We start from the raw sequence: 20,215 nt of genomic DNA on the forward strand, positions 1-20,215 counted from the left end.
TTATCATTCGAAATATAGAACTAAAACAAACGTTTTGAAATAACCATTTATTTCCTAAAATCGCAGGGTGCCCTGCAAAGAAAGTTATAGAACATTGATCACTATCTCATTTCTGATGTAACAATAATAAGTATGCAATAAGTACACGAGAGTCATACCAGAACTTTCAGTAAACTTTAAGCATATTCTGACTTATTATCACTAAAGAAATGGCATGTTGTGGCCACTCAGAAAGTAAGATTTTTCAGTCGACCGGAAGGAGACCAGACGCACCTGTTTAATATGGAATACCCGTATAAGCAAAATTTATCAAGGCAAGATATAGCACACACCGCCGTCTATGTAAAGGCTACAACGGACGCAAGGCAAAATTTACATTGGTTAACGCTAAGCAAATCCATTTTTCAGTCGGAAAAGGTATCTAAGCGAGACTACGACGGACGCAAGGCAAGAAAGACAAGAGCAAGGCTATGTAGGTATTACCTCAGTACTAGGACAATACCTATGCGATTACACCCGACTTATTTGAAAGCTGGAATCTATATGCAGACAATCCGTTAACCGCAACAGACGACACTTGCCACTGATCCGAACAATTTCTATTGCCCCGAGTTCCAGTTTCCATTCTGCTCGGGTGCCCGAACTTTTACCGAAACCGGACTTCAAGTTTTTAAATAATAAAAATGTTAAAAGTGCATGTAAATATTTACCATTAAGTTTATGATAGTTAAAGTACGTCCGATCACCTCCCGAGCCGACAGAATTTTCGGCCACAATAAATTGTATTTCAATTTATCCCCCAAAATTCTGGCAAGCCTTTTATAAATATATAATAGAGACCTAGGTGTTTGGTTGGTATACATGTATCCGAAAAGAAAAAAACGAGAAACGTTAATCAGATGTTACTTCTGTTTTTAATTAAGTTGAACAGTGTTTAGAAATGACATCTTTAATGTAATCGAGGTAGAACTCCAATCCGACATCATTTAAATGTACACCGTCACTGCGGTAGAAGTTGGTTTCACTGTCGATGTCAGGCATTATGACATCACCATTTCCGGACTCAAGTACAATTCTACGGCCCAAACGATTTAGACGCTTTCTTTTTTGTTCTAAAGTTTTATGCCCATCCCTTGCCCCATTCCATACACGCCGTTGAAGGATATCCATCCAGACAATCACTGTATTCAGAAGAGCATCCCTTAGATAGGAAACCTCTGTTTGGATAATTTCTCCTATTCCGGGGGTTTTAATGCTAGTTAAATCATTCCCACCTAGGCTTACTGTTATCATTTTTGGTGGCAGGCACAGGAGAACTTGGGCTTCCACCTGATGTCTGAATCCTTGCCAACCCAGTCCTTGCACACCCCACCAGCCTATCTGTACATTCTGAAGTCTCAGGTTGGGTTTTCCGGTTATCTTGGCACGGACACCGGTCCAGTAGGGAATAGAATCCCCTAAAACCCATACGTCTAAAATGTAAGATTTTAATGTATTTTAACTTGAATCGAGGTGATATTATATGAATACAAGTAGCTAATTGGACCAATTAAACATAAAGGGAGCGAGGGCAATGCATTGAACCAAGTAAAATCTAAACAGGAATATTGCGTATGTATAATTTGTAACAATCGGATGACCATCTGCCCATTTTCATAATAACCTCAGACAGGAGACCTAAGATTGCGAGGTCAGTCACTCTGCCAATCCTAAAACTGTGTGACCTTAGATTTAGTGTACTATAGCCTGCCATGTATATAGCTTTTGTCAAGACATGCGTAAATTGCGATCTCGTGACTGCCGTTCCATTCTGACAGAAAAGAGCATATTGGCTTTCCGACCGTACTTGTAAAAATTCAAGCAGTTTACGAACTGGACATATATGTATAGCATCATTTTGCTTTGGTATTTTAAATAAAACGGGGTTTCCTTGTTGGTTTGTTTTATAGCGCCTAAGTTTGATGAAGATATAACTATCGTTTTGAGTTAGGCAAACATCGTCCCGTAGCAGTGCATTACTCCGCTGATGAGCGCGATTCGCTACTAATTCGCTGACCCGAAAAAGACCAAAGTATGCTAGAGTGAATAATGATGTAAACAGCTTAGTTTCGTAGATATCATAACAAACGGAGGGCAATGCGTTACATACTGCTTCAAGTACGTGTTTTCTTAATGGAGCACGCTTGTCACGGGTTTTTGTATTTCTGTGGCAACCTTCGATAAGTTTTTTTATTATAAATACATGAGTAAGATCCGAATATCCTTGTAATTTATGAAAATAGTTGATGCCTGCCAAATATGTTGTGATAGACTTTGGTGAGAGACCTTTCTCGAAACAATTTGTTAAAAATAGCACAATCTGTGATACAGGTATTGGCCAAGATTTAGGTAGGTTATAATCAGACCTAAATGTTTCGAACGCGTTTAATGCCGTATGATATGTTGTTAAAGTATTTGATGTGATCGCTGTATTAAGGAGCTGTCTAGCTCTGTGCTGAAGACGTGCCACAGGAATTCGGGTACCTGACAAGGTTCGGGGTCCGCCTCTGGCGCCAGCTCTCTGAATCTCTGTAAGTTAAAATGGGACAAGGAGTCACATATGTTGTTATGACAACCTTGAACATGTTCTGCTTTTAACCAAATGTTCATTTTCAAGCATTGTAGAGTAATTAACCTGACTAAGCGCATAACCCTTTCTGATTTCGATGATAATTTATTGAGAATATGTACAACTGCCATGTTATCGCATTTGAATTTCAGTTTTTTATTTCTCAAATCCGAGCCCCATGTAAACAACGCTACCAATATTGGAAAAAGTTCTAACGTTGTAATGTCCGCAGTAATACCCGTTTTATGCCAGTTAAGAGGCCATTTTGCTAGGCACCAGTGACCCTGAAAGTAAATGCCGAATCCGAGGCCCTCACCACCTGCACTGTCTGAATATAGCTGTATATCAGTGTTTGAGACCCAGAACTTATCATGAAATACTGAAATCCCGTTGAAATCACCCAAGAAGGTAAGCCACATGTTCAAATCTAACTTGACCATGTTTTTGAGTCTTAAATGTTGATGGGATTGGGTTAAACCGCATACAGAATCAATTAAGTGGCGTGAGAATGGCCTAGCCATAGGAATTGCGCGGCAGCAAAAGTTCAGTGACCCAATGAGGGACTGCATCCATTTTAGGGTTGTTTTTTTGTGGGGGAGCATTTCCTTTATTTTTTGTATAACCTCTTGAATTTTTGGTAAGGGTATCCTTACCTGCATGTTAATTGAGTCTAACTCCAAACCAAGGAAAACTAGTACTTCTGTGGGTCCTTCGGTCTTTTCCTCCGCCAGTGGGACACCTAAATCTGACATAATGTTCTCAAAAATGTTTAATGCCTGGGTGCACCTGTCTAACGTTTTTTCACCCCCCAAAAAATCGTCTAAATAATGAATTAGGCCCCCGGATTTGAGCTTTTGTTTTACACAAAATTCTAAAAACCTTGCGAATCTTTCAAATGTTATACAACTAATTGATGCACCAAAAGGTAATGCTTTATCAAAATAGTAGTTTTCATCAAAACAGAAACCAAGTAATTCAAAATCTGAAGGTTGGATAGGTATAAGCCTGTATGCGTTTCGAATATCCGCTTTAAACAGTTTACAGTTTTGACCTAGTTTTTGGACCAGTCTGACCGCTTCATGGAAGCTATAGTGTATTGGACTGTACATACTTCCGGGTCGATAAAATCATTCACGGATTGACCTTGAGGATACGGCAGGTGGTGTATCATCCTGTATTCCCCCGGAATTTTCTTGGGCACAAGGTCAATGGGAGAAACTATTAGATTTGGAAATGGCCGTTCAGGAAATGGACCGCCTACTCTTCCTGCTTCGATTTCTTTCTTTATTTTAGATTGTATCAATTCTGGGTTCAGCGCAGTTGAGCGTAAATTGTTTGCGTTTCTTGGTAACCTTGGACCTGTATACTGAATAGGAAAGCCATTTGTAAAACCGTTTAGCAGAAATTCGGCCTCTTTTTTGTCATATAACCATAGATATTGTTTTAAAACTGGAATTTTTATTGGGGTTTTGGCTAAACTATAGACATTTGAACTGATAACCCTTACAGAAGAAAAAGGCCTGCTGCGTACTCTTGCTGTGTACATACAGCGTATATGATGCGTACATGATGTGTACTGAAATCAATAGTACGCAGGATATACACCGCACATACACCGATAGTACGTTTGTAGTACACTTTTGACATGCAAATGAGCTCTGCCGCGTACTACTTGCTGCGTACATGCTGTGGACTACATAGTACACAGGATGTACGCTGGAGGAATTTAGTATGTGAGAAATAGTACGCAGCATGTACGCGGCACATACACTTTTCACATGCAAATGAGCCTGCGGTGTACTACCCCTGCGGCGTACATGCTGTGTACTCCTGCGGTGTACATGCTGTGTACTCCTGCGGCGTACATGCTGTGTACTCCTGGCCCGAGTCCTGCGGCGTACATGCTGTGTACTCCTGCTGCATACATGCTGTTTACTCTTGTGGCGAAACTGCTGTGATAATGTAAATTCCTTACCCCACCAACTTTCGTATGCAAATGCTGATCATTTGGACAGAAAAAACAGAAAAAAGATAAGTGACATGCATCAATAAGTATTTACCCTTACCAAAATAATGTAGATTGATGTTATCAAATAAATTAGTATGCTTTTCTCCATCCACTTTTCAATGAAATAAATCAGTTTTTGTAGCATGTAATTTGGTAAACATTTGAAGAAAATGGCGTAACTGCATCAAGGGGAAACAACTTTAATGCAACTAAATATAAGTGTTATGATTTATTATAGACGATGTGTGCGTGAGGCCTTAATGAGTTAACATAATGAGCATTAAAGCCTTTATAAAACATGATAGAATGGTGTTTTGCTTAAGAGTATTCAAATAAAAGTGAGAGCTATTAATTCTTCTCATTCGGGCGCTGTTGAGGCATTATCTTGGTAATTATTTCATGTATTACAAAATGTAATGCAACGAAGTTCAAATAAGGCTTTTCAATTATCCAAGTTAGAAAGCTCCAGGATTAATTCAAAACGAAAAAGAATATATTTTTACACTGCATGCAAGGTGCAGCTCAGAAATCACTAAGATGTAAGCTTCACAAATGAACATTGCAAATAGTTTGGCAAATTTTTATTGTTCAGAATACCGGTAATCTGAACTATTCTATGCTATTAAGATAAAAGTTACTCGGAAATCAAGTTCTTGCTTCCAAAAAAAAAAAAATGTACAAATCCTTCCTGCATGAAGTCCCTCCTGCGTATATGAAGTTTACTTCAGACTTTAACTTATAAAAAAAAACCTAAGTATAAATGCCAAAAGAAATTGTACAAGTCTTTCCCGCGTATATGAAGTGTACTGCACAAATTTCAAAGTATCTGCGGTGTACATGCAGTGTACTATTTTCTTGTACAAGTCCCTCCTGCGTACATGCAGTGTACTCCTTAAATTTTCAGAGTCTGTGCTGCGTACTTGAAGTGTACTAGTGACCTCCTGCGTACATGCTGTGTACTCGTCGAAATAGTACACGGCATGTACGCGGCATGCGGTGTATGTAAAATGTACTCCTCTGGCGTACTACTGTGTTCGCGGCATATACACAGCAAATACGCAGCATGTACGCCACAGAGGCTTGCTTCTGTAAGGGAAGCGGTACTGGCGGGGTGCCCCGTAATGTATCGCTTATTTTTGTGGCATTGGTGTTAATTTCTTCTTGGGCCTCTAAACTGGCCGCGTCTACTGAAGGGTCTCCCGCGAAATGTATTTTGAGTCTGTGGAAGTTGCATTCGAACCGGAGTTGCAGCCCCTGATCTTACGCATCTTACTTCCGGGTGTGGCCCCGAACACCTAGTACATACATGCGAGAACCTACAGTTGGGCCAAGTGCAGTTTCCACTATTAAAGTCGTTACAAGTAAACCTGAAAGGGTTCACTGTATTTCTCAGTGTAGGACGGAGTTGCATACAATGCCACCAGAGCTCATTATTTCTATGCACCCGTCCGCGTTCGGTTTGAATACCGTGCCGTTACAGTACTCTGTGAGTTCAACTGCACCCTTTAATAATAAAGATAGATTTACATATTCCCCTTTACAAATTTTCTGCTTCAAGGACACTGGCACGTGCGCTGCCATATCGTCGTCTGCGAGATGGACAGACGGGAAGTTTGTATTTATACCGGTCTCATTGATAGAACCCACCGGAAGGTTTAAAATATTTGCATTTTCCCTGTGCATAATGCCACATCTTGGAGGGTTAATATTACCTGCAACGTTACTATTACTACTGGTAGCCCCAACTGTAGGCCTATCTATAATTCGGGATTCCTGCATCAACTGTTCAAAATCAATAAATTGGTACCTACCCGCATCGTTCTGCAGCAGCAGATGTTCCGTGACGTCATCCGGCTCCAGCTCATCTTGCCCTCGTTTCCGGCCCTGTCTGGGTTGCTCGGCGTTCGCAGCAGGCGGGGTGCCCCGCCTGTTGCCCCTCTGTTCATCAACTTCATCCCTTTGTGGATCATCTGCCTGTTCGTCAGCCCCATCTGCTCGCAGATTTTCCAGCTCGAATCCTTGAGCAATATTTGCTTGTGGTTGTATCGGTGGCGCCCTGTTCGGTAAACGAGCTCTGTTTCCTCTGTTGATAGCAGGCGGTTGTGGTTGGTTTATTAGTTTATTAAACAGCATTATGTCAAAAACTGAAACAATCACAGGTGGCATATTTTAAACAATTCAAGAATTAGGCTAGTAAATATGAAATAAAGTCAGTAAGAATTTTTGTCCATTTGAGAGAAATAGAAGTAATGATTTTCACTCCTGTAAAGCTTTTGGAAAATTTCAACAGTGATAACATGAATTTTTGTTTTGTTTTAGGGATAAAGATGCGTTGTGGCAGAAGACTGACAAATTATCATTCCAGCAGAAGTTACAGGCCACAGAGAAATGGATGGATGATGGTAAAGTTACGCATTGTCTTGGATGTAATGCAGAATTTTCATTCACTTTAAGAAAGGTAATGTTACTTCTCTTTTCTTACTAATTTTGGGCTGTATTTAAACCTGTTTGATGTTTTAGTTTTCGAAACTGTAAGTGCATGTAAAGCATAATCGTTTAGCTGAGAAAGTAGAGTAGTCAAGCGTGAACCAAAGGGTTACAAATTTTAATTCTCAGGTAAGGCAAAAATTGTTTGTGACAGTTTGTCTGAAGACTTTTTGGAATTCATCTTGCCTCCTCTGATTCATTTTGGGAAGTAGCGAAAAATGTCAGTACTAGAACAGAATTAAGGAACACTGTTTATGTCAAGCAGCTACCATTACATCACGGCACTATTGTTGAAATAGCAATACTTGTTATCAAATAAAATAAGATGCATGTAATGTTGTCTCTGTTATCATTTGATGGATACATACAGAAACTGTAAAGAAGTTGTAATTTGATAACTGGGGTCTCCATGGCCGAGTGGTTAGGTCACTGGCTTCAAATGGCCTGTTACTGCTGTAGGTTCGGTTCGAAACCTCACTTCATGTGTAAAATTCTTTCATGTGAGGAAGCCATCCAGCTGGCTTACGGAATGTTGGTGGGTCTATCAGTGTGTCCGCATGTACCTGAAATAATGTCTGGAGGGCTATTTCAGGTCTTCCTCCACCATCTACAGTTGGAAAGTTGCCACATCACCTATAAATGTGTCAGTGTGTGATTAAAACCAACAAAAAGAAAAATTAAAACAATTTGAAAACATTGTATATGGCTTATAGGGTCAGTATTGATACATGTATATCAGTTATCAGGTGTTTTGTATTTTTACAAATCAACAGTAAATGGAATGAAACATTGTTTCATTGTTGCTATTTCAAGTATGTTTTATATGTCATGTTTCAGCACCACTGTAGATTATGCGGAAGAATTTTCTGTCACACCTGTAGTAGTAACTGGGTACACACAGCTTCAAGCAGGTAAACAAAGAGTTTGCATATTACACATTTAGAGGACAGCTCGAACTATCTGTATTTTACTGTATTCAGAATCATAAGTCAGTGCTCTTAAAGTAATGTTTTAAGAATTTGGTAGAACATACAGCTAAATTCCTGCCTGGTTTTGTCAAAACTAATTTGCATGTCATTGAGTTAATTCTTTTTCAGTTTTTCTACACATTTTAACAAGTGCACTTGCATTTTTCCAAATAAGAACTGCTAAGGATTTGCTTATCCATCATATTCTTGCTATTTAATTTCAATAACTAACAAAAAGATTTTTTTTCTGAATTTCAAAATGTTTTGCATAAATCTAGAGGCATGTCATTTTAGTTATTGCTCAAGATTTTACTGCTGTAAAGTAAGCAGTTTATCAAAGTACGTATTTCTGCAGCAAGAAGACTCGTGCTTGTACCGGATGTTTTATACGTTTCAATGAGGCCCTGCAAGGGGATAACAACCAGGAAACCAATAGTGATATAGAACAGAGTGTGGAGATTCCTAAACGACAAGTACTTGGTACACCTTTACCTAGCTCTGCCAGTATACAGTCATCAGTAGTGTCATCTGGTAAGTAAATAATTGAGAAAGAAATATAGGTAGTAACTTCTTTCTGATCAATACCTGTATCTCATGTAGGATGCAGGTATTATCTTGCTTGTTTACCAAAACCAAATGTTTTTATCTGCAGCAAAGATGCATAATTATGTTCACACAGGAACAGAAAATTACTGAAAAATCGTTTGAATATGGGCAGAAAATTTTGTTCTGGCTAAAATAGCAATGTCACAGTTTATGAATGAAAAAGAATAGGAAATTTCATTTGTTCTTGCAGATTTGATTACATACATGTACATTGATGCAGTCATAAAGAATAATCCCACACAAATATTGATATTTTTACTGCAGAATGTGTAGTATTACCGGTAATGAGGGTTTTATTATCACAAACTTTCAGATTAGAGCAAGAAGTAAATTTAGAACACTTGTTGGTAGTAAAAAGCAATAGCTCCAATAGCTCCAGGAATTTCAAACAGGGGGAATAAGTCTGTTGTCATTCAAAATACGAAATAACAGTGACATAATGCATGGATGTGCAGGCTGATCTGGATCCATGCTGGTAGCAAAGCCCTAGCATTGGTTTCCCCACAATGGCATGCATATAGAAATGTATGTACAATGTTTTTTAACAGTTTTTGTTGTGTTTAATTTTAGATGATGAAGAATCTCTGTTAGAGTCTGGTACATCAGAAAATGTGAGTCGTAAGCTTGTATATGATGATGTCACCACAGAAAATGATGTCAACTCCCAGGCAGGATCACAGTTAGGGGCCACAGGTGGGAACGAGACAGATGAGGATAAATTGAAGGACAGCGCTGTTAGTAGCAGAAGGTATGTGTGCTTTTCTTCTTAAATATGATTATTGAATCTTGATCACACTTTATGACCCACCCGCTTAGCTCAGTAGGTAAGAGCGTTGGTCTATGGATCGCGGGGTCGTGAGTTCGATCCTCGGGCAGGGCGCATTTTCTCCGTGACTATTTGATAAACGACATTGTGTCTGAAATCATTAGTCCTCCACCTCTGATTCATGTGGGAAAGTTGGCAGTTACTTGCAGAGAACAGGTTGTACTGGCACAGAATCTAGGAACACTGGTTAGGTTAACTGCCTGCCATTACATGACTGAAATACTGTTGAAAAACGGCATAAAACCCAAAACAAACAAACAAACACACTTTATGAATATCCTCAATATTAACTTAGATATATGTATGTATATGTACCATAACTCCAGATTCTTCCACCTGCATGTTTCTTGCTTGAATATACACAAATGTACTATGAAATTAAGAATTATGTATTTATATTTCAGAACCTATAAGCTATTCATACTAAACCTCACTTTGTGCATTGAAGTTTCCATGTGAGAAAGCCATCCAGCTGGCTCACAGAAGGTTGGTGGTTCTACCCAGGTGCAGGCTTATACCTGAAATAATACATTGGCGTGCTCCTGGGGTCTCCCTCTACCATCAAAAGCTGGAAAAGTCGCCAAATGACCTAAATTGTGTGGGTGTGACTTTAAACTCAATAAAAACAACTAAGCATTTCATTAAAATTGCTGATGTTTTGTGCTCATAAAGTTTTAACAAACAAATATTGAATTACCATGATTGCACTGATCCTTAGTTACCCTGAAGCAAACTGTGTGGTTCCAACAGGTTTTATTAATTCTGGCATGTTTTCTTTAATCTTACATTCAAGAAAAATGATATACTATCATATTGTATGATGCTCTTCATTATGCATGCCTGATTGAATTCTCCTGATATATCTGTACCTGTATTATATAGCCGTAATATTTTAAGTGATGAGCGGGGAGATAATGGGGAGGACAAATTCCACGTTATCAGCGATGAAGAGATTCAGAGGTCAATATCTGTATCACTGAGTGGGGATCAGGCAAGCCCAGCCCCACTGGATCCTAAGTGAGTATATTTAGAGTGAAATCTTTATAATTGGGGAAAACAGTACATCAGATGGTATTGTTTTTAGACAAATAAGCATTTAATTTTCAGAATGTGGGACTAACTAGAGTCTTTGCATTTTTATTGCACATAAAATTTGCAATACTGCTAATTTTCCTGGATTTAATGATTGAGTCACTCCACTAATTTTTAAAACTAAATCCCAATGAACCAGTAAAATTTCTGTTAATTTTATGTTCAATGGCCAAAATGATTGCATTTATATCCCCAAGAAATTAGCCATTAGAAATTAACCATGAAATTTGGTGCCTGTAAACACAAATGATTTAACAGTAAAGTCTTACTGATAAACTTCCCAACTAGATTGCCACTACGTCGTAGTATTACAGAACTATAACATTACTTGTGCTAAATTGCATGCTAAATATTATATTTTCTTTTTCAAGCATTTATTGTGAATTCTTTGTCAGACTTCAACTCTAGATACAGTGCTATTTTCTACTCAATTACCCTCAGAACTGTTCTGCATTGCCATGACTATTCTTGCACCCCTCTTTCATTCCAACAGCTGATAGCAAGGTGGCTGACTTCAAATTACTTGCCCCTCCCTGATGTGTGTTCGAGCCTCACTCGGGGCATTGAATTTTTCATGTGAGGAAGCCATCCAGCTGGATTATGGAAGATCGGTGGTTCTACCAGGTGCAGCTCATGACAAAATAATGCACGGAGGGGCACCTTGGGTCTTCCTGCACCATCAAAGCTGGAAATTGTGTCGGTGTGATATTCAACCCAACAAAACGGACAACAACATAAAGCAGTGATTATGATATACACTTTCATTGCAACAACAGAGGGAAAATGATGTCAAAAATGACATCATTCATCCAGGGCAGGCCAATATCCAGTTATTATGCTTATTTCTGGTTATAATGCATACTTCCAGTTATTTGCTCTGGGTGAAAAGAGTTAGTCCTATACAGTTTTGTTGTTATTTATAGTAAGGTTCATGGTAATGTTGTATATTTACAGTATGTCAAGTAGCATGTGTATATCACTAGAAGAACTGATACGAGGTGAAGTTAACAGCCAGAATGAGGTATGGATCAAGGCCGGACGATTATTTTCTGTTCCTGTTATGATAGACAAACCTAACACAGTGTTTGGTTGGAAATTTACCTCATATCCAAAGGTATGCTATCCTATAGTTGATACAAATTTATATTTGATGGTTTATGAAACAGGTTCTTCAATTTATAAAAACTATTCTTGCATGCTAGACAGGATTTTCGCATGTTTTTGTTGGTGATGGAAAAACTGGTCTTAAACCCCGGGGTGACCGATGAGTTGTAGTTTATGAATGAATGCAGAGTCAAGCCCTTCTATAATGAAATCGTGTTTAAAAGAAAATCATTTGTTTTCTTGCATTTCTTTTATTAATTGAAGAGAATATATAACCCAATTACTGAAGAAAAAAAGCCAGAAGATGTCTGTAAAGCATGAACATACTTTGGTAGGATTTCAAAATGATGGAATTTTTGTATCAGATTGAAGCCAAATTATTTTCATTGATAGGATGTTGTGTTCAGTGCCACATATCGGGTTAGTCAGTCAGTTGCATTTAACGAAGGCCAGACGTTGGTGCCTCCTTGCAAATGTGACTCCCACAAACAAGTTGTAAAAGGGGAGCTAACTGCTAAACAACCTGGAATATACACACTACTTTTTGACAATACATACTCAAAGTAAGTTTTACCACTTTCCTTGTTACTTAAAATTGAAGTAGTGTAATGGTGAACCTTTTCAGTTTGTAATATTTAAGTATTTAGGAACAAAAAATAGCCTATTGTGGCTGTAATAATATCCTGAAGAAATTCATGGACTTGTGCTGATGTAAATTGTGTCTAATATTTGATTTTAGTATACTTGTTTCATTGACTTATGGTCATTTCCTTAGTCAAATCACTTAGGCAAAGGAGATGAATTAATTCTCCATGCCCCCCTCGCCCAACACACACACACGCCCCATCCCCGTCTTCTTTCTTAGAAGGTAAAGAAAATCTTGTCAATCCAAGCTCTGACATCATTGAAAATTCTGGCCTCTTAATACTCTTCCAGCATTCAAGGCATGTTTCATTATTTCAGACTAACAGCAAAGAGGATTAATTACTCGCTGTTGTCAGATCCACCTCAAACCGACTGATTTCAGCAGTCAACAGATTTCAGCAGAAGACAGACTGATATCACCATATATAAGCAATCACCATTTTAGCAGTAATTAGAATGTTACCTGCCAAAGATAAAATAATATCAGCTGTAAACAAATGATATCAAAAGTAAGCAGATGATATCAGTGGTAAACAAAAATTACCTAATCTGCAATAAGCAGAGCTTTTATTTTATTGATAGATCTCATTGTTGGTTCATGTTGAATAGTTTTATTTATTTTTGACAGTTTAAGATTCTTAGTGTTTTTCAAAACCAATGAAAATGTTCAGGAAATTGGTATATATTCTTTGCAAAATTAAAACCATGTAAAGGTTAGAGCCAATGGAAACTGGAAGATAAATTTTTATGATCCTGCATGGAAGCATAGTAATTTTTGCAAGATTCAAAATGTTTTAAAGCATTAACAACATAAACTAACTTGAATTGTAATTTTTAAGTAAATCATTAATCTACAGGATTGTTCTTTTCATACAGACATGTCACAGAAGTTTTTCATTCATCATGATTTGAATTTCTGGCAATGTAACTTGAGAAGGACCTGTATATAGATAATGCATTTAGTATCAACCTGGTCAGTTATTACCCGTTTGAAAATACTCATTTACATGACACTGCTTTATGTTTTACCTGTTACTTTAATTTTACTGTTTTTTAATTTCTGCTATATCCATATTGAAAGCTTATTCCAGTTAAAGTAGTTCTTCAAATATGGATCAGAAGATTTTCTGCAAGTTAGGATTTGAGTTAACTCTGATTCTCAAAGCGTCATTATATTCTATAAAAATTCAGCTAGATCAGGTCGGGTGCTTGATCATTAGCTAGTCTAAAAGACTGATTTGAAAAATTTGGGTTAAATATGAGGAATTCACCATTTTTGTAATATTTTCACGTAAAGAAAATTTTCTACAAGGTAAGAATTTAATAGAACCTTTCAGAATTGTAAATTTACATACAGTCAAATTAAAATGGATATGTGTCTTTGTTTATTTTAGAGATAATTGCCATTGATTATACAGATCTGCAAATTTCAGGATGACTTTTGATATTTGGAATTTTTTCACATAAACATTCTTTTTATGATATTTTATCTTAAGAAAAGACTGTTACATTTTTGATATTATTAAGGCATGGTTTGTCATTTACTTGCAGAAGGGTTTGCCTTTCTGTTTGTCAGATCCAGGCTTTTTTCTGTATAAATGTGATTACGTCATGACTTCCGGTTTATCAGATGTGCAGGGCTACCATAAGATAGTATACTATTTTGTTAAGAAAATTTCAAACTTTCTGTAAAGTATGTCTTGCAAAAACTGCTCTCATATTATGTTGTCGAAATGCAGTTGAATTTAGGTGACTTTGTTCTTTGTCAGGGCCATAATTGTAAGCTTGGACAGTAGGTCACATTTGCCCGCCCTTACCAGAAACAATGTGTGGATGAGGCACCTGGAGTCTTCCTCCATTATCAAAAAATAGAAAAGTTACACATGACCTAAAATTTTATCGGTGTGACTGTAAACTCAAACAAAAGTAGTTTTATCACTAGACATGACACCTATTGAATGGAATCATTTCAATTTTAATGTCTTTTTTGTCTTGGATAGAAATTGTTACTAAACCTCAGCAATGCACAAGCATAGCAAGTACCAGTCCTGAAACTCAAGCTTATGATTGGTTGATTCTGAGATCAGACAGTGACTTGAAATTGACCAATGACAGTGCTGCATTCAGAGACTGTTACCTGGGCAGAAATTTTAGGAACATAGAATGGTTATTTGACTCAAGTTTTGCAAGTTTTTGAGTCGGCTAAACGCTGTCAAGCGTTTGACGAGTCCTTGCTATTGCACGATTTCTCATTCTTAAATGGCCTCACAACACAGCGAAGTGATGTAGTTCCATTGGATTGTCTCTAATTTCAAAGAGTTCATTGATCGAATGAAGTTCATTTATGTCAATCCTATTTGCTATGACCAATATACGATGTAATCTGTCATATTTATGACTTGTAATTGTGCAATACTCGGATAAAGCCACGTATTTTCTTCCGCGGTAACTCATTAAGCATAAACACGCATAACGATTCTGCGGGATTTGGTAATACATTTGCGCATATGATTATGGTGACGAATTTTATGCCCTTTTGTCACAAAATAGCAAATATGATGTTCACAAATTCAAATAAAAACTGCGTATTAACTTATTAGCCAAATTATCCATTTGTTACCAAGTCCGTTTCAAAAAGTAATCTTTAAAATCATTGCGCAAATAACAAATTTATTGTGCTGTGCATTTTATGAACTGCGCAGACTTACAAAGCTTGCGTAACATCAAGCGAAAGACAAAATATAGTTCCAGAATATACTGCTAGTATTTTATTGGGTGGGTACCTCTGAAAGCATTGGAATGTCTCTTATCAAAGAGTTTACCACATCGATGAAATTAAATTATGACAGCTTCATTTTAAATGACCCGAATAAGATATGTGCAGTACGTTAATTCTTCCGCGAGACTTCGCGGATGAATCCCAACTACATTCTGGACACTTCTCGGCGAGCACGCGTGATCTGATCTGTTTATAACAATGCTTCTACGACTTTGCGTGGGTTGAATTTTGCAGTCAGTAAACGGATAAATTATCGGAAGAAGAAGCTCTTACTGGTTTGTTTAGTTACTACTGATATTAAAAATGATATTAATTCTTATTTTTCGAGAAATAAACAAATCGGCGAAACATTAAATTGTATTTTCTTGTAGTTTTTGAAATCGAAAGTAGATCGTCTATGTTTGGCTGCTTTGACGAAACGAAACAACTTTTTTATGAAAAGATTTAAATAAGAGGTAATTTAACCGTAAACTTCAATGTCAGATACTGCCAATTGCTGCTAAATGTCCGCTTATTGTTGAAACTGGAGATTTTGGCAGTATAAAAGAAAGTGTAATCATATCCGGATATAATACTTTGGGTAAATATCGAGCTGTGTTATGAAATTTAAATATTAAAGTAACAGACATGATAGATATTATTGTAACAGAAATGATTCTAGAATTTATTTTTATAATACATACATAGAATCAATATCAGACTTATATTCTAGTGCTAAGGCATGACCTGAAAGTAAAAATATGAAGTGACTGTCATTCATACTTTGAATATTGTAATACTAAAAAGAATCTAGGTAATATTTAGAAATTGAAACATAAAATTTTCAGTTAGAAATCGCACCAAAGGCTGTATCAAGGGTTAGAAATCGCACCAAAGGCTGTATCAAGGGTCTACATTTTTAAAATTTCCTTGTGGTGATTCCCCAAACCCTACTTGCAGGAGGGGGTATCCTCCCACACCCTTCCCCCATATTGCCACTTTACAGTTTGATACATTTGCCTTTTTACCACCTGCCACAATGCCCATTTCAAAATCTGACTGCAGTTCAAAGCGGGAAGGAACACCCCTCCCCACACCCACCCTGCTACCGACCACGTAAAAATGGCTCAAACATTTTTTCAGCCCAGTCTGGGCCTGTCTGTCTACATGAATCAAACAGATAATTGAAAGTACATAGACTTGGGGACTACTGACATGGTTTTGAAGGGGTTAACAGGTCTAAAATAGAATAAATGATGGTTTTAACTAAAAAAGAACTGCATTTATTAATATTGGTTATCTTTTCCGAAATTGGTAGCTAGTCCGAGTAACTTCTCTTAGTTTCGAATGCGCAATTTTCCTGTCAGTGTAAACATTCATGACACTATATATTGACACTCAGCAACATTTACATATCTTTAAACGCAAAAGTAAGTATACTTTAAATTCACATCCCTTATAATATGATTGAACAATACCTAGCGTGTGACACGGTTATTGCCAGGCCCCTTATCTGTAAAATATCTGAACGCTTCTTTCGTCCATCCGTTACAAACTGTATGTGGCAATCCGCGCTATAAAATTTCAATATATAAATTTTCATATTCAAATTTTATCATGTGCGAATATATACCAGCCGATAATTGCCTGTTTTGGTAATGCTGGAGGCAAATGTTTACTGGAAAAATATTCATAGTCATGGGCAGTATCTTAGTGTCACCTGTCAAATTGTAGTTTGTACTTTCAACATTTTTATTTTTGCGAACCACTCTTCAATTTTAGAGAAATATATTGAGTTTAAATACTTGTATAATGTCAATCAAAGTTTTACTAGGCATCGATTGAATGTCCATTTCATCTACTGTAACAAAATCTCTGTTCAGTTGGGGAAAAAAACTAAAACCAAACTGAAACTGGTAGACTATACTACCAGTACATCAATCATTAGCCGACTCTCAGGCCCTTCAGGCCTTTGATTTTTATCGTCAGGAAGCAGAGAAATACTTAATTCTTTATTTAGTTAGATTCTTACTGAATATTCGAGTGCAATAGTAGATATAGTTTATTTATTGTATTAGTTTTAGTTTGTAGAACTTTATATATCTTTTTATTTAGTTTCTTTTTAGAGATCAGTGGAAGCCAGCAAGTCTTCCTTTGTTATTTCATTTTAAGGAGTTAAATGGAATAACTTACTAGCAGAACACTAACGAATTTAGAGGATGTGTTTTCTACCAGTATTCCTTGATTAGTCATGTGAGATGAATTCACAGAAAACATGTTTTCCAAAGCATTCTCCCTCCTCTGATTAATTTGGAGAAGTTGGCTGTTTCTTGCAGAGAATGAGCTATCACTGGTACAAGTTGCCAGGAACATGGGTGGGTTTACAGGATTCTGCTAGGCTGCAATATTCTTGAAAACAGAATTATATAAAATCCATATCAAACAAAATTACAACTGTATTTTAAATGTAGGCAACCATTGGTCTTCACTGTATTTCACAAATATATAGTTTCCAATATTTAGTTTATTATTAGTTTTACCATGATTTGTGTTTTAACCCTTATTTTACCATATTTAGCTCAATATATTATTTTGTTAGATTATGTTTAAATGTGTATCGTATATAAGCTATCATAATTAATAGATAATTATTCATGTTAGAGACTCAAGAGGTATTAGTGTTGTGATAAGATAAATTTCTGAGGTATAAAATGGCATACCTGGTGCATTCCATTAATTAATTATTTATTAGTTTTATACCTAATAATGATAATGGTACTATATTTTTAACCTATTACTAGTTATTCAATCAGTTATAAAATGTTACGTGTTATTTTTTAAACATCGCAGTGTTAATACAATAATTGAGCCGCGCCATGGGAAAACCAACATAGTGGCTTTGCGACCAGCATGGATCCAGGCCAACGGTTTCTCTATTTGCAATAGGCATTGATAGCGAATAGCATGGATCCTGACCAGACTGCGCAGATGCGCAGGCTGGTCTGGATCCATGCTGGTCGCAAAGCCACTATGTTGGTTTTCTCATGGCGCAGCTTACATTACTTTGTCAGTTACTAATTTCAGCTTACAATTGTTCATGCACCAAAAACTTACTGGAAAGTAAAATTTGGCATTTTGAAAGGACCTTTTTTGAAACGTGATCACACTGTCGTCATGGTGATCAAATATTTACCAAAAAAAGTAAAATTAAGCCCTTAAGATGTTTAAAGATGTCAGGTAACAAACATAATTACTGTGACTGTAGGTATGTATAAAAAGTATCGAGTACAATGTATACTAAAAAGGGATCTCATGAAGTTTGACAGCCATAGACCAAAGCCTACTCCAGTTACAGATTGGAAAGGAATTGTTCCGACATACTAAGCACCAACTGAATGTAAGTCATGAGCCAAGCAATTTACCATCTACTAGTACTTGCTTTTAAGATTGGCGGGTCTCAAGAACAAAGACCTAGCAACCTAATGTCTGAAATTGATTTCTGATTACAAATGAGAGAATGCTACGGCTGACAGCAGTCATACAAATTATTAGGATTGCCTCTTGTTATCAGAGTATGTGAGTAGGTTTTAAGTCAAGATGACAGTGTCTTTGTGACTCTAACAAAGTTGTTTGTGTTGGACGGTAGACATCTGCTTGTTCTTATGATCTATAGATCAAGTTTATATCGGATTTGCTTGGTTAGTAATTTACACACCTAGATGCCTCGTATGAAAGTGTTTTATACATTTAGCTTTTTTTCCTTTAAAGTAGTTACTTTGTGCCAAAAGTATAAAAATCTTCCTGTTACTTGCTTGCTTTTTGCTATGTGCATCACACTTTAAAACATACAATGTATACTTTACTAGACATTTTAAGTGAAAGGAAATATTTTCATGAATTCTTGTAAAAGTAATTTATAGGAAACACCCATGAAAATATTTAAAATTGTATAAAGAACAATTTTTAGCTCGACTATTCATAGAATAGTAGAGCTATTGGACTCGCCCATGCGTCGGCGTCCACCGTCCGGGTCGGCGTCCGCGTCCCGATTTGGTTAAGTTTTTGTATGTAAGCTGGTTTCTCAGCAACCACTTGTGGGAATGGATTGAAACTTCACACACTTATTCACTGTGATAAACTGACTTACACTGCACAGGTTCCATAACTCTGTTTTGCTTTTTTACAAAATTATGCCCCTTTTTTGACTTAGAAATTTTTGGTTAAGGTTTTGTATGTAAGCTGGTATCTCAGAAACCACTTGTGGGAATGGATTGAAACTTCACACACTTATTTACTGTGATAAACTGACTTACATTGCACAGGTTCCATAACTCTATTTTGCTTTTTTACAAAATTATGCCCCTTTTTCGACTTAGAATTTTTTGGTTAAGGTTTTGTATGTAAGCTGGTATCTCAGTACTCACTAATGGGAATGGATTGAAACTTCACACACTTGTTCACTGTCATGATCTGACATGCACAAAGCAGGTCCCATAACTTTATTTTGCTTTTTTACAAAATTATGCCCCTTTTTCAACATAGAAATTTTTGGTTAAGTTTTTGTATGTAAGCTGGTATCTCAATATCCACTAATGGGAAAGGATTGAAACTTCACACACTAGTTCACTGTCATGATATGACATGCAGTGCAAAGGGTCAATAACTCAACTTTGCATTTTACAAAATTATGCCCCTTTTTCAACTTGGGAGTTTTTGGGTTAAATTCTTATATGTAAGTTGGTATCTCAGTACCCACTAATGGGAATGGATTGAAACTTCATACACTTGTCCATGAGCTGATAAGCACTATGCAGGTTCCATAACCCTATTTTACTTTTTTACTAAATTATGCCCCTTTTTCGACTTTCTTATTCATTCAAGCGACAAGGCTGTTAAATAGTCGAGCGTTGCTGTCCTCCGACAGCTCTTGTTGTTAAATGAAGGGCATTTAGTCTTAGTATTTGTCAGTGATGCCCTATGTTTTGTAGTTATTACAATTGTGTTGTGTTTGTTACAGTTTATGATAATCATGTTCCAATTTATTACATTTTATTCAGATTTTAATAAAGGATTTATTTATCTATTTTGTGGAGATCTTTTTTGACCATGAAGC

The 20,215-nt window shown here is 36.7% G+C and overlaps 1 protein-coding gene across 4 annotated transcripts in view; it reads left to right on the plus strand.

Moving 5' to 3' along the window:
* LOC123560075 (FYVE and coiled-coil domain-containing protein 1-like) overlaps positions 1-20,185 on the plus strand; it is a 47,030-nt gene extending 26,845 nt beyond the window's left edge. For 2 of the 4 annotated variants that reach the window (XM_053552331.1, XM_053552332.1), the window contains 8 exons: positions 6,936-7,074; positions 7,941-8,014; positions 8,427-8,602; positions 9,248-9,425; positions 10,386-10,520; positions 11,550-11,709; positions 12,093-12,262; positions 12,663-20,185. In XM_053552331.1, the coding sequence (XP_053408306.1) occupies positions 6,936-7,074; positions 7,941-8,014; positions 8,427-8,602; positions 9,248-9,425; positions 10,386-10,520; positions 11,550-11,709; positions 12,093-12,262; positions 12,663-12,720 (1,090 nt within the window). In that variant the 3' untranslated portion in view covers positions 12,721-20,185. The remainder of the gene's footprint in view (positions 1-6,935; positions 7,075-7,940; positions 8,015-8,426; positions 8,603-9,247; positions 9,426-10,385; positions 10,521-11,549; positions 11,710-12,092; positions 12,263-12,662) is intronic. The other 2 variants (XM_045352333.2, XM_045352334.2) reach the window with 2 other exon arrangements.
* The last annotated feature ends 30 nt before the right edge of the window (positions 20,186-20,215 follow it).

This window comes from Mercenaria mercenaria, chromosome 10 (assembly GCF_021730395.1).
Source record: "Mercenaria mercenaria strain notata chromosome 10, MADL_Memer_1, whole genome shotgun sequence".
Lineage (NCBI taxonomy): Eukaryota > Metazoa > Mollusca > Bivalvia > Venerida > Veneridae > Mercenaria > Mercenaria mercenaria.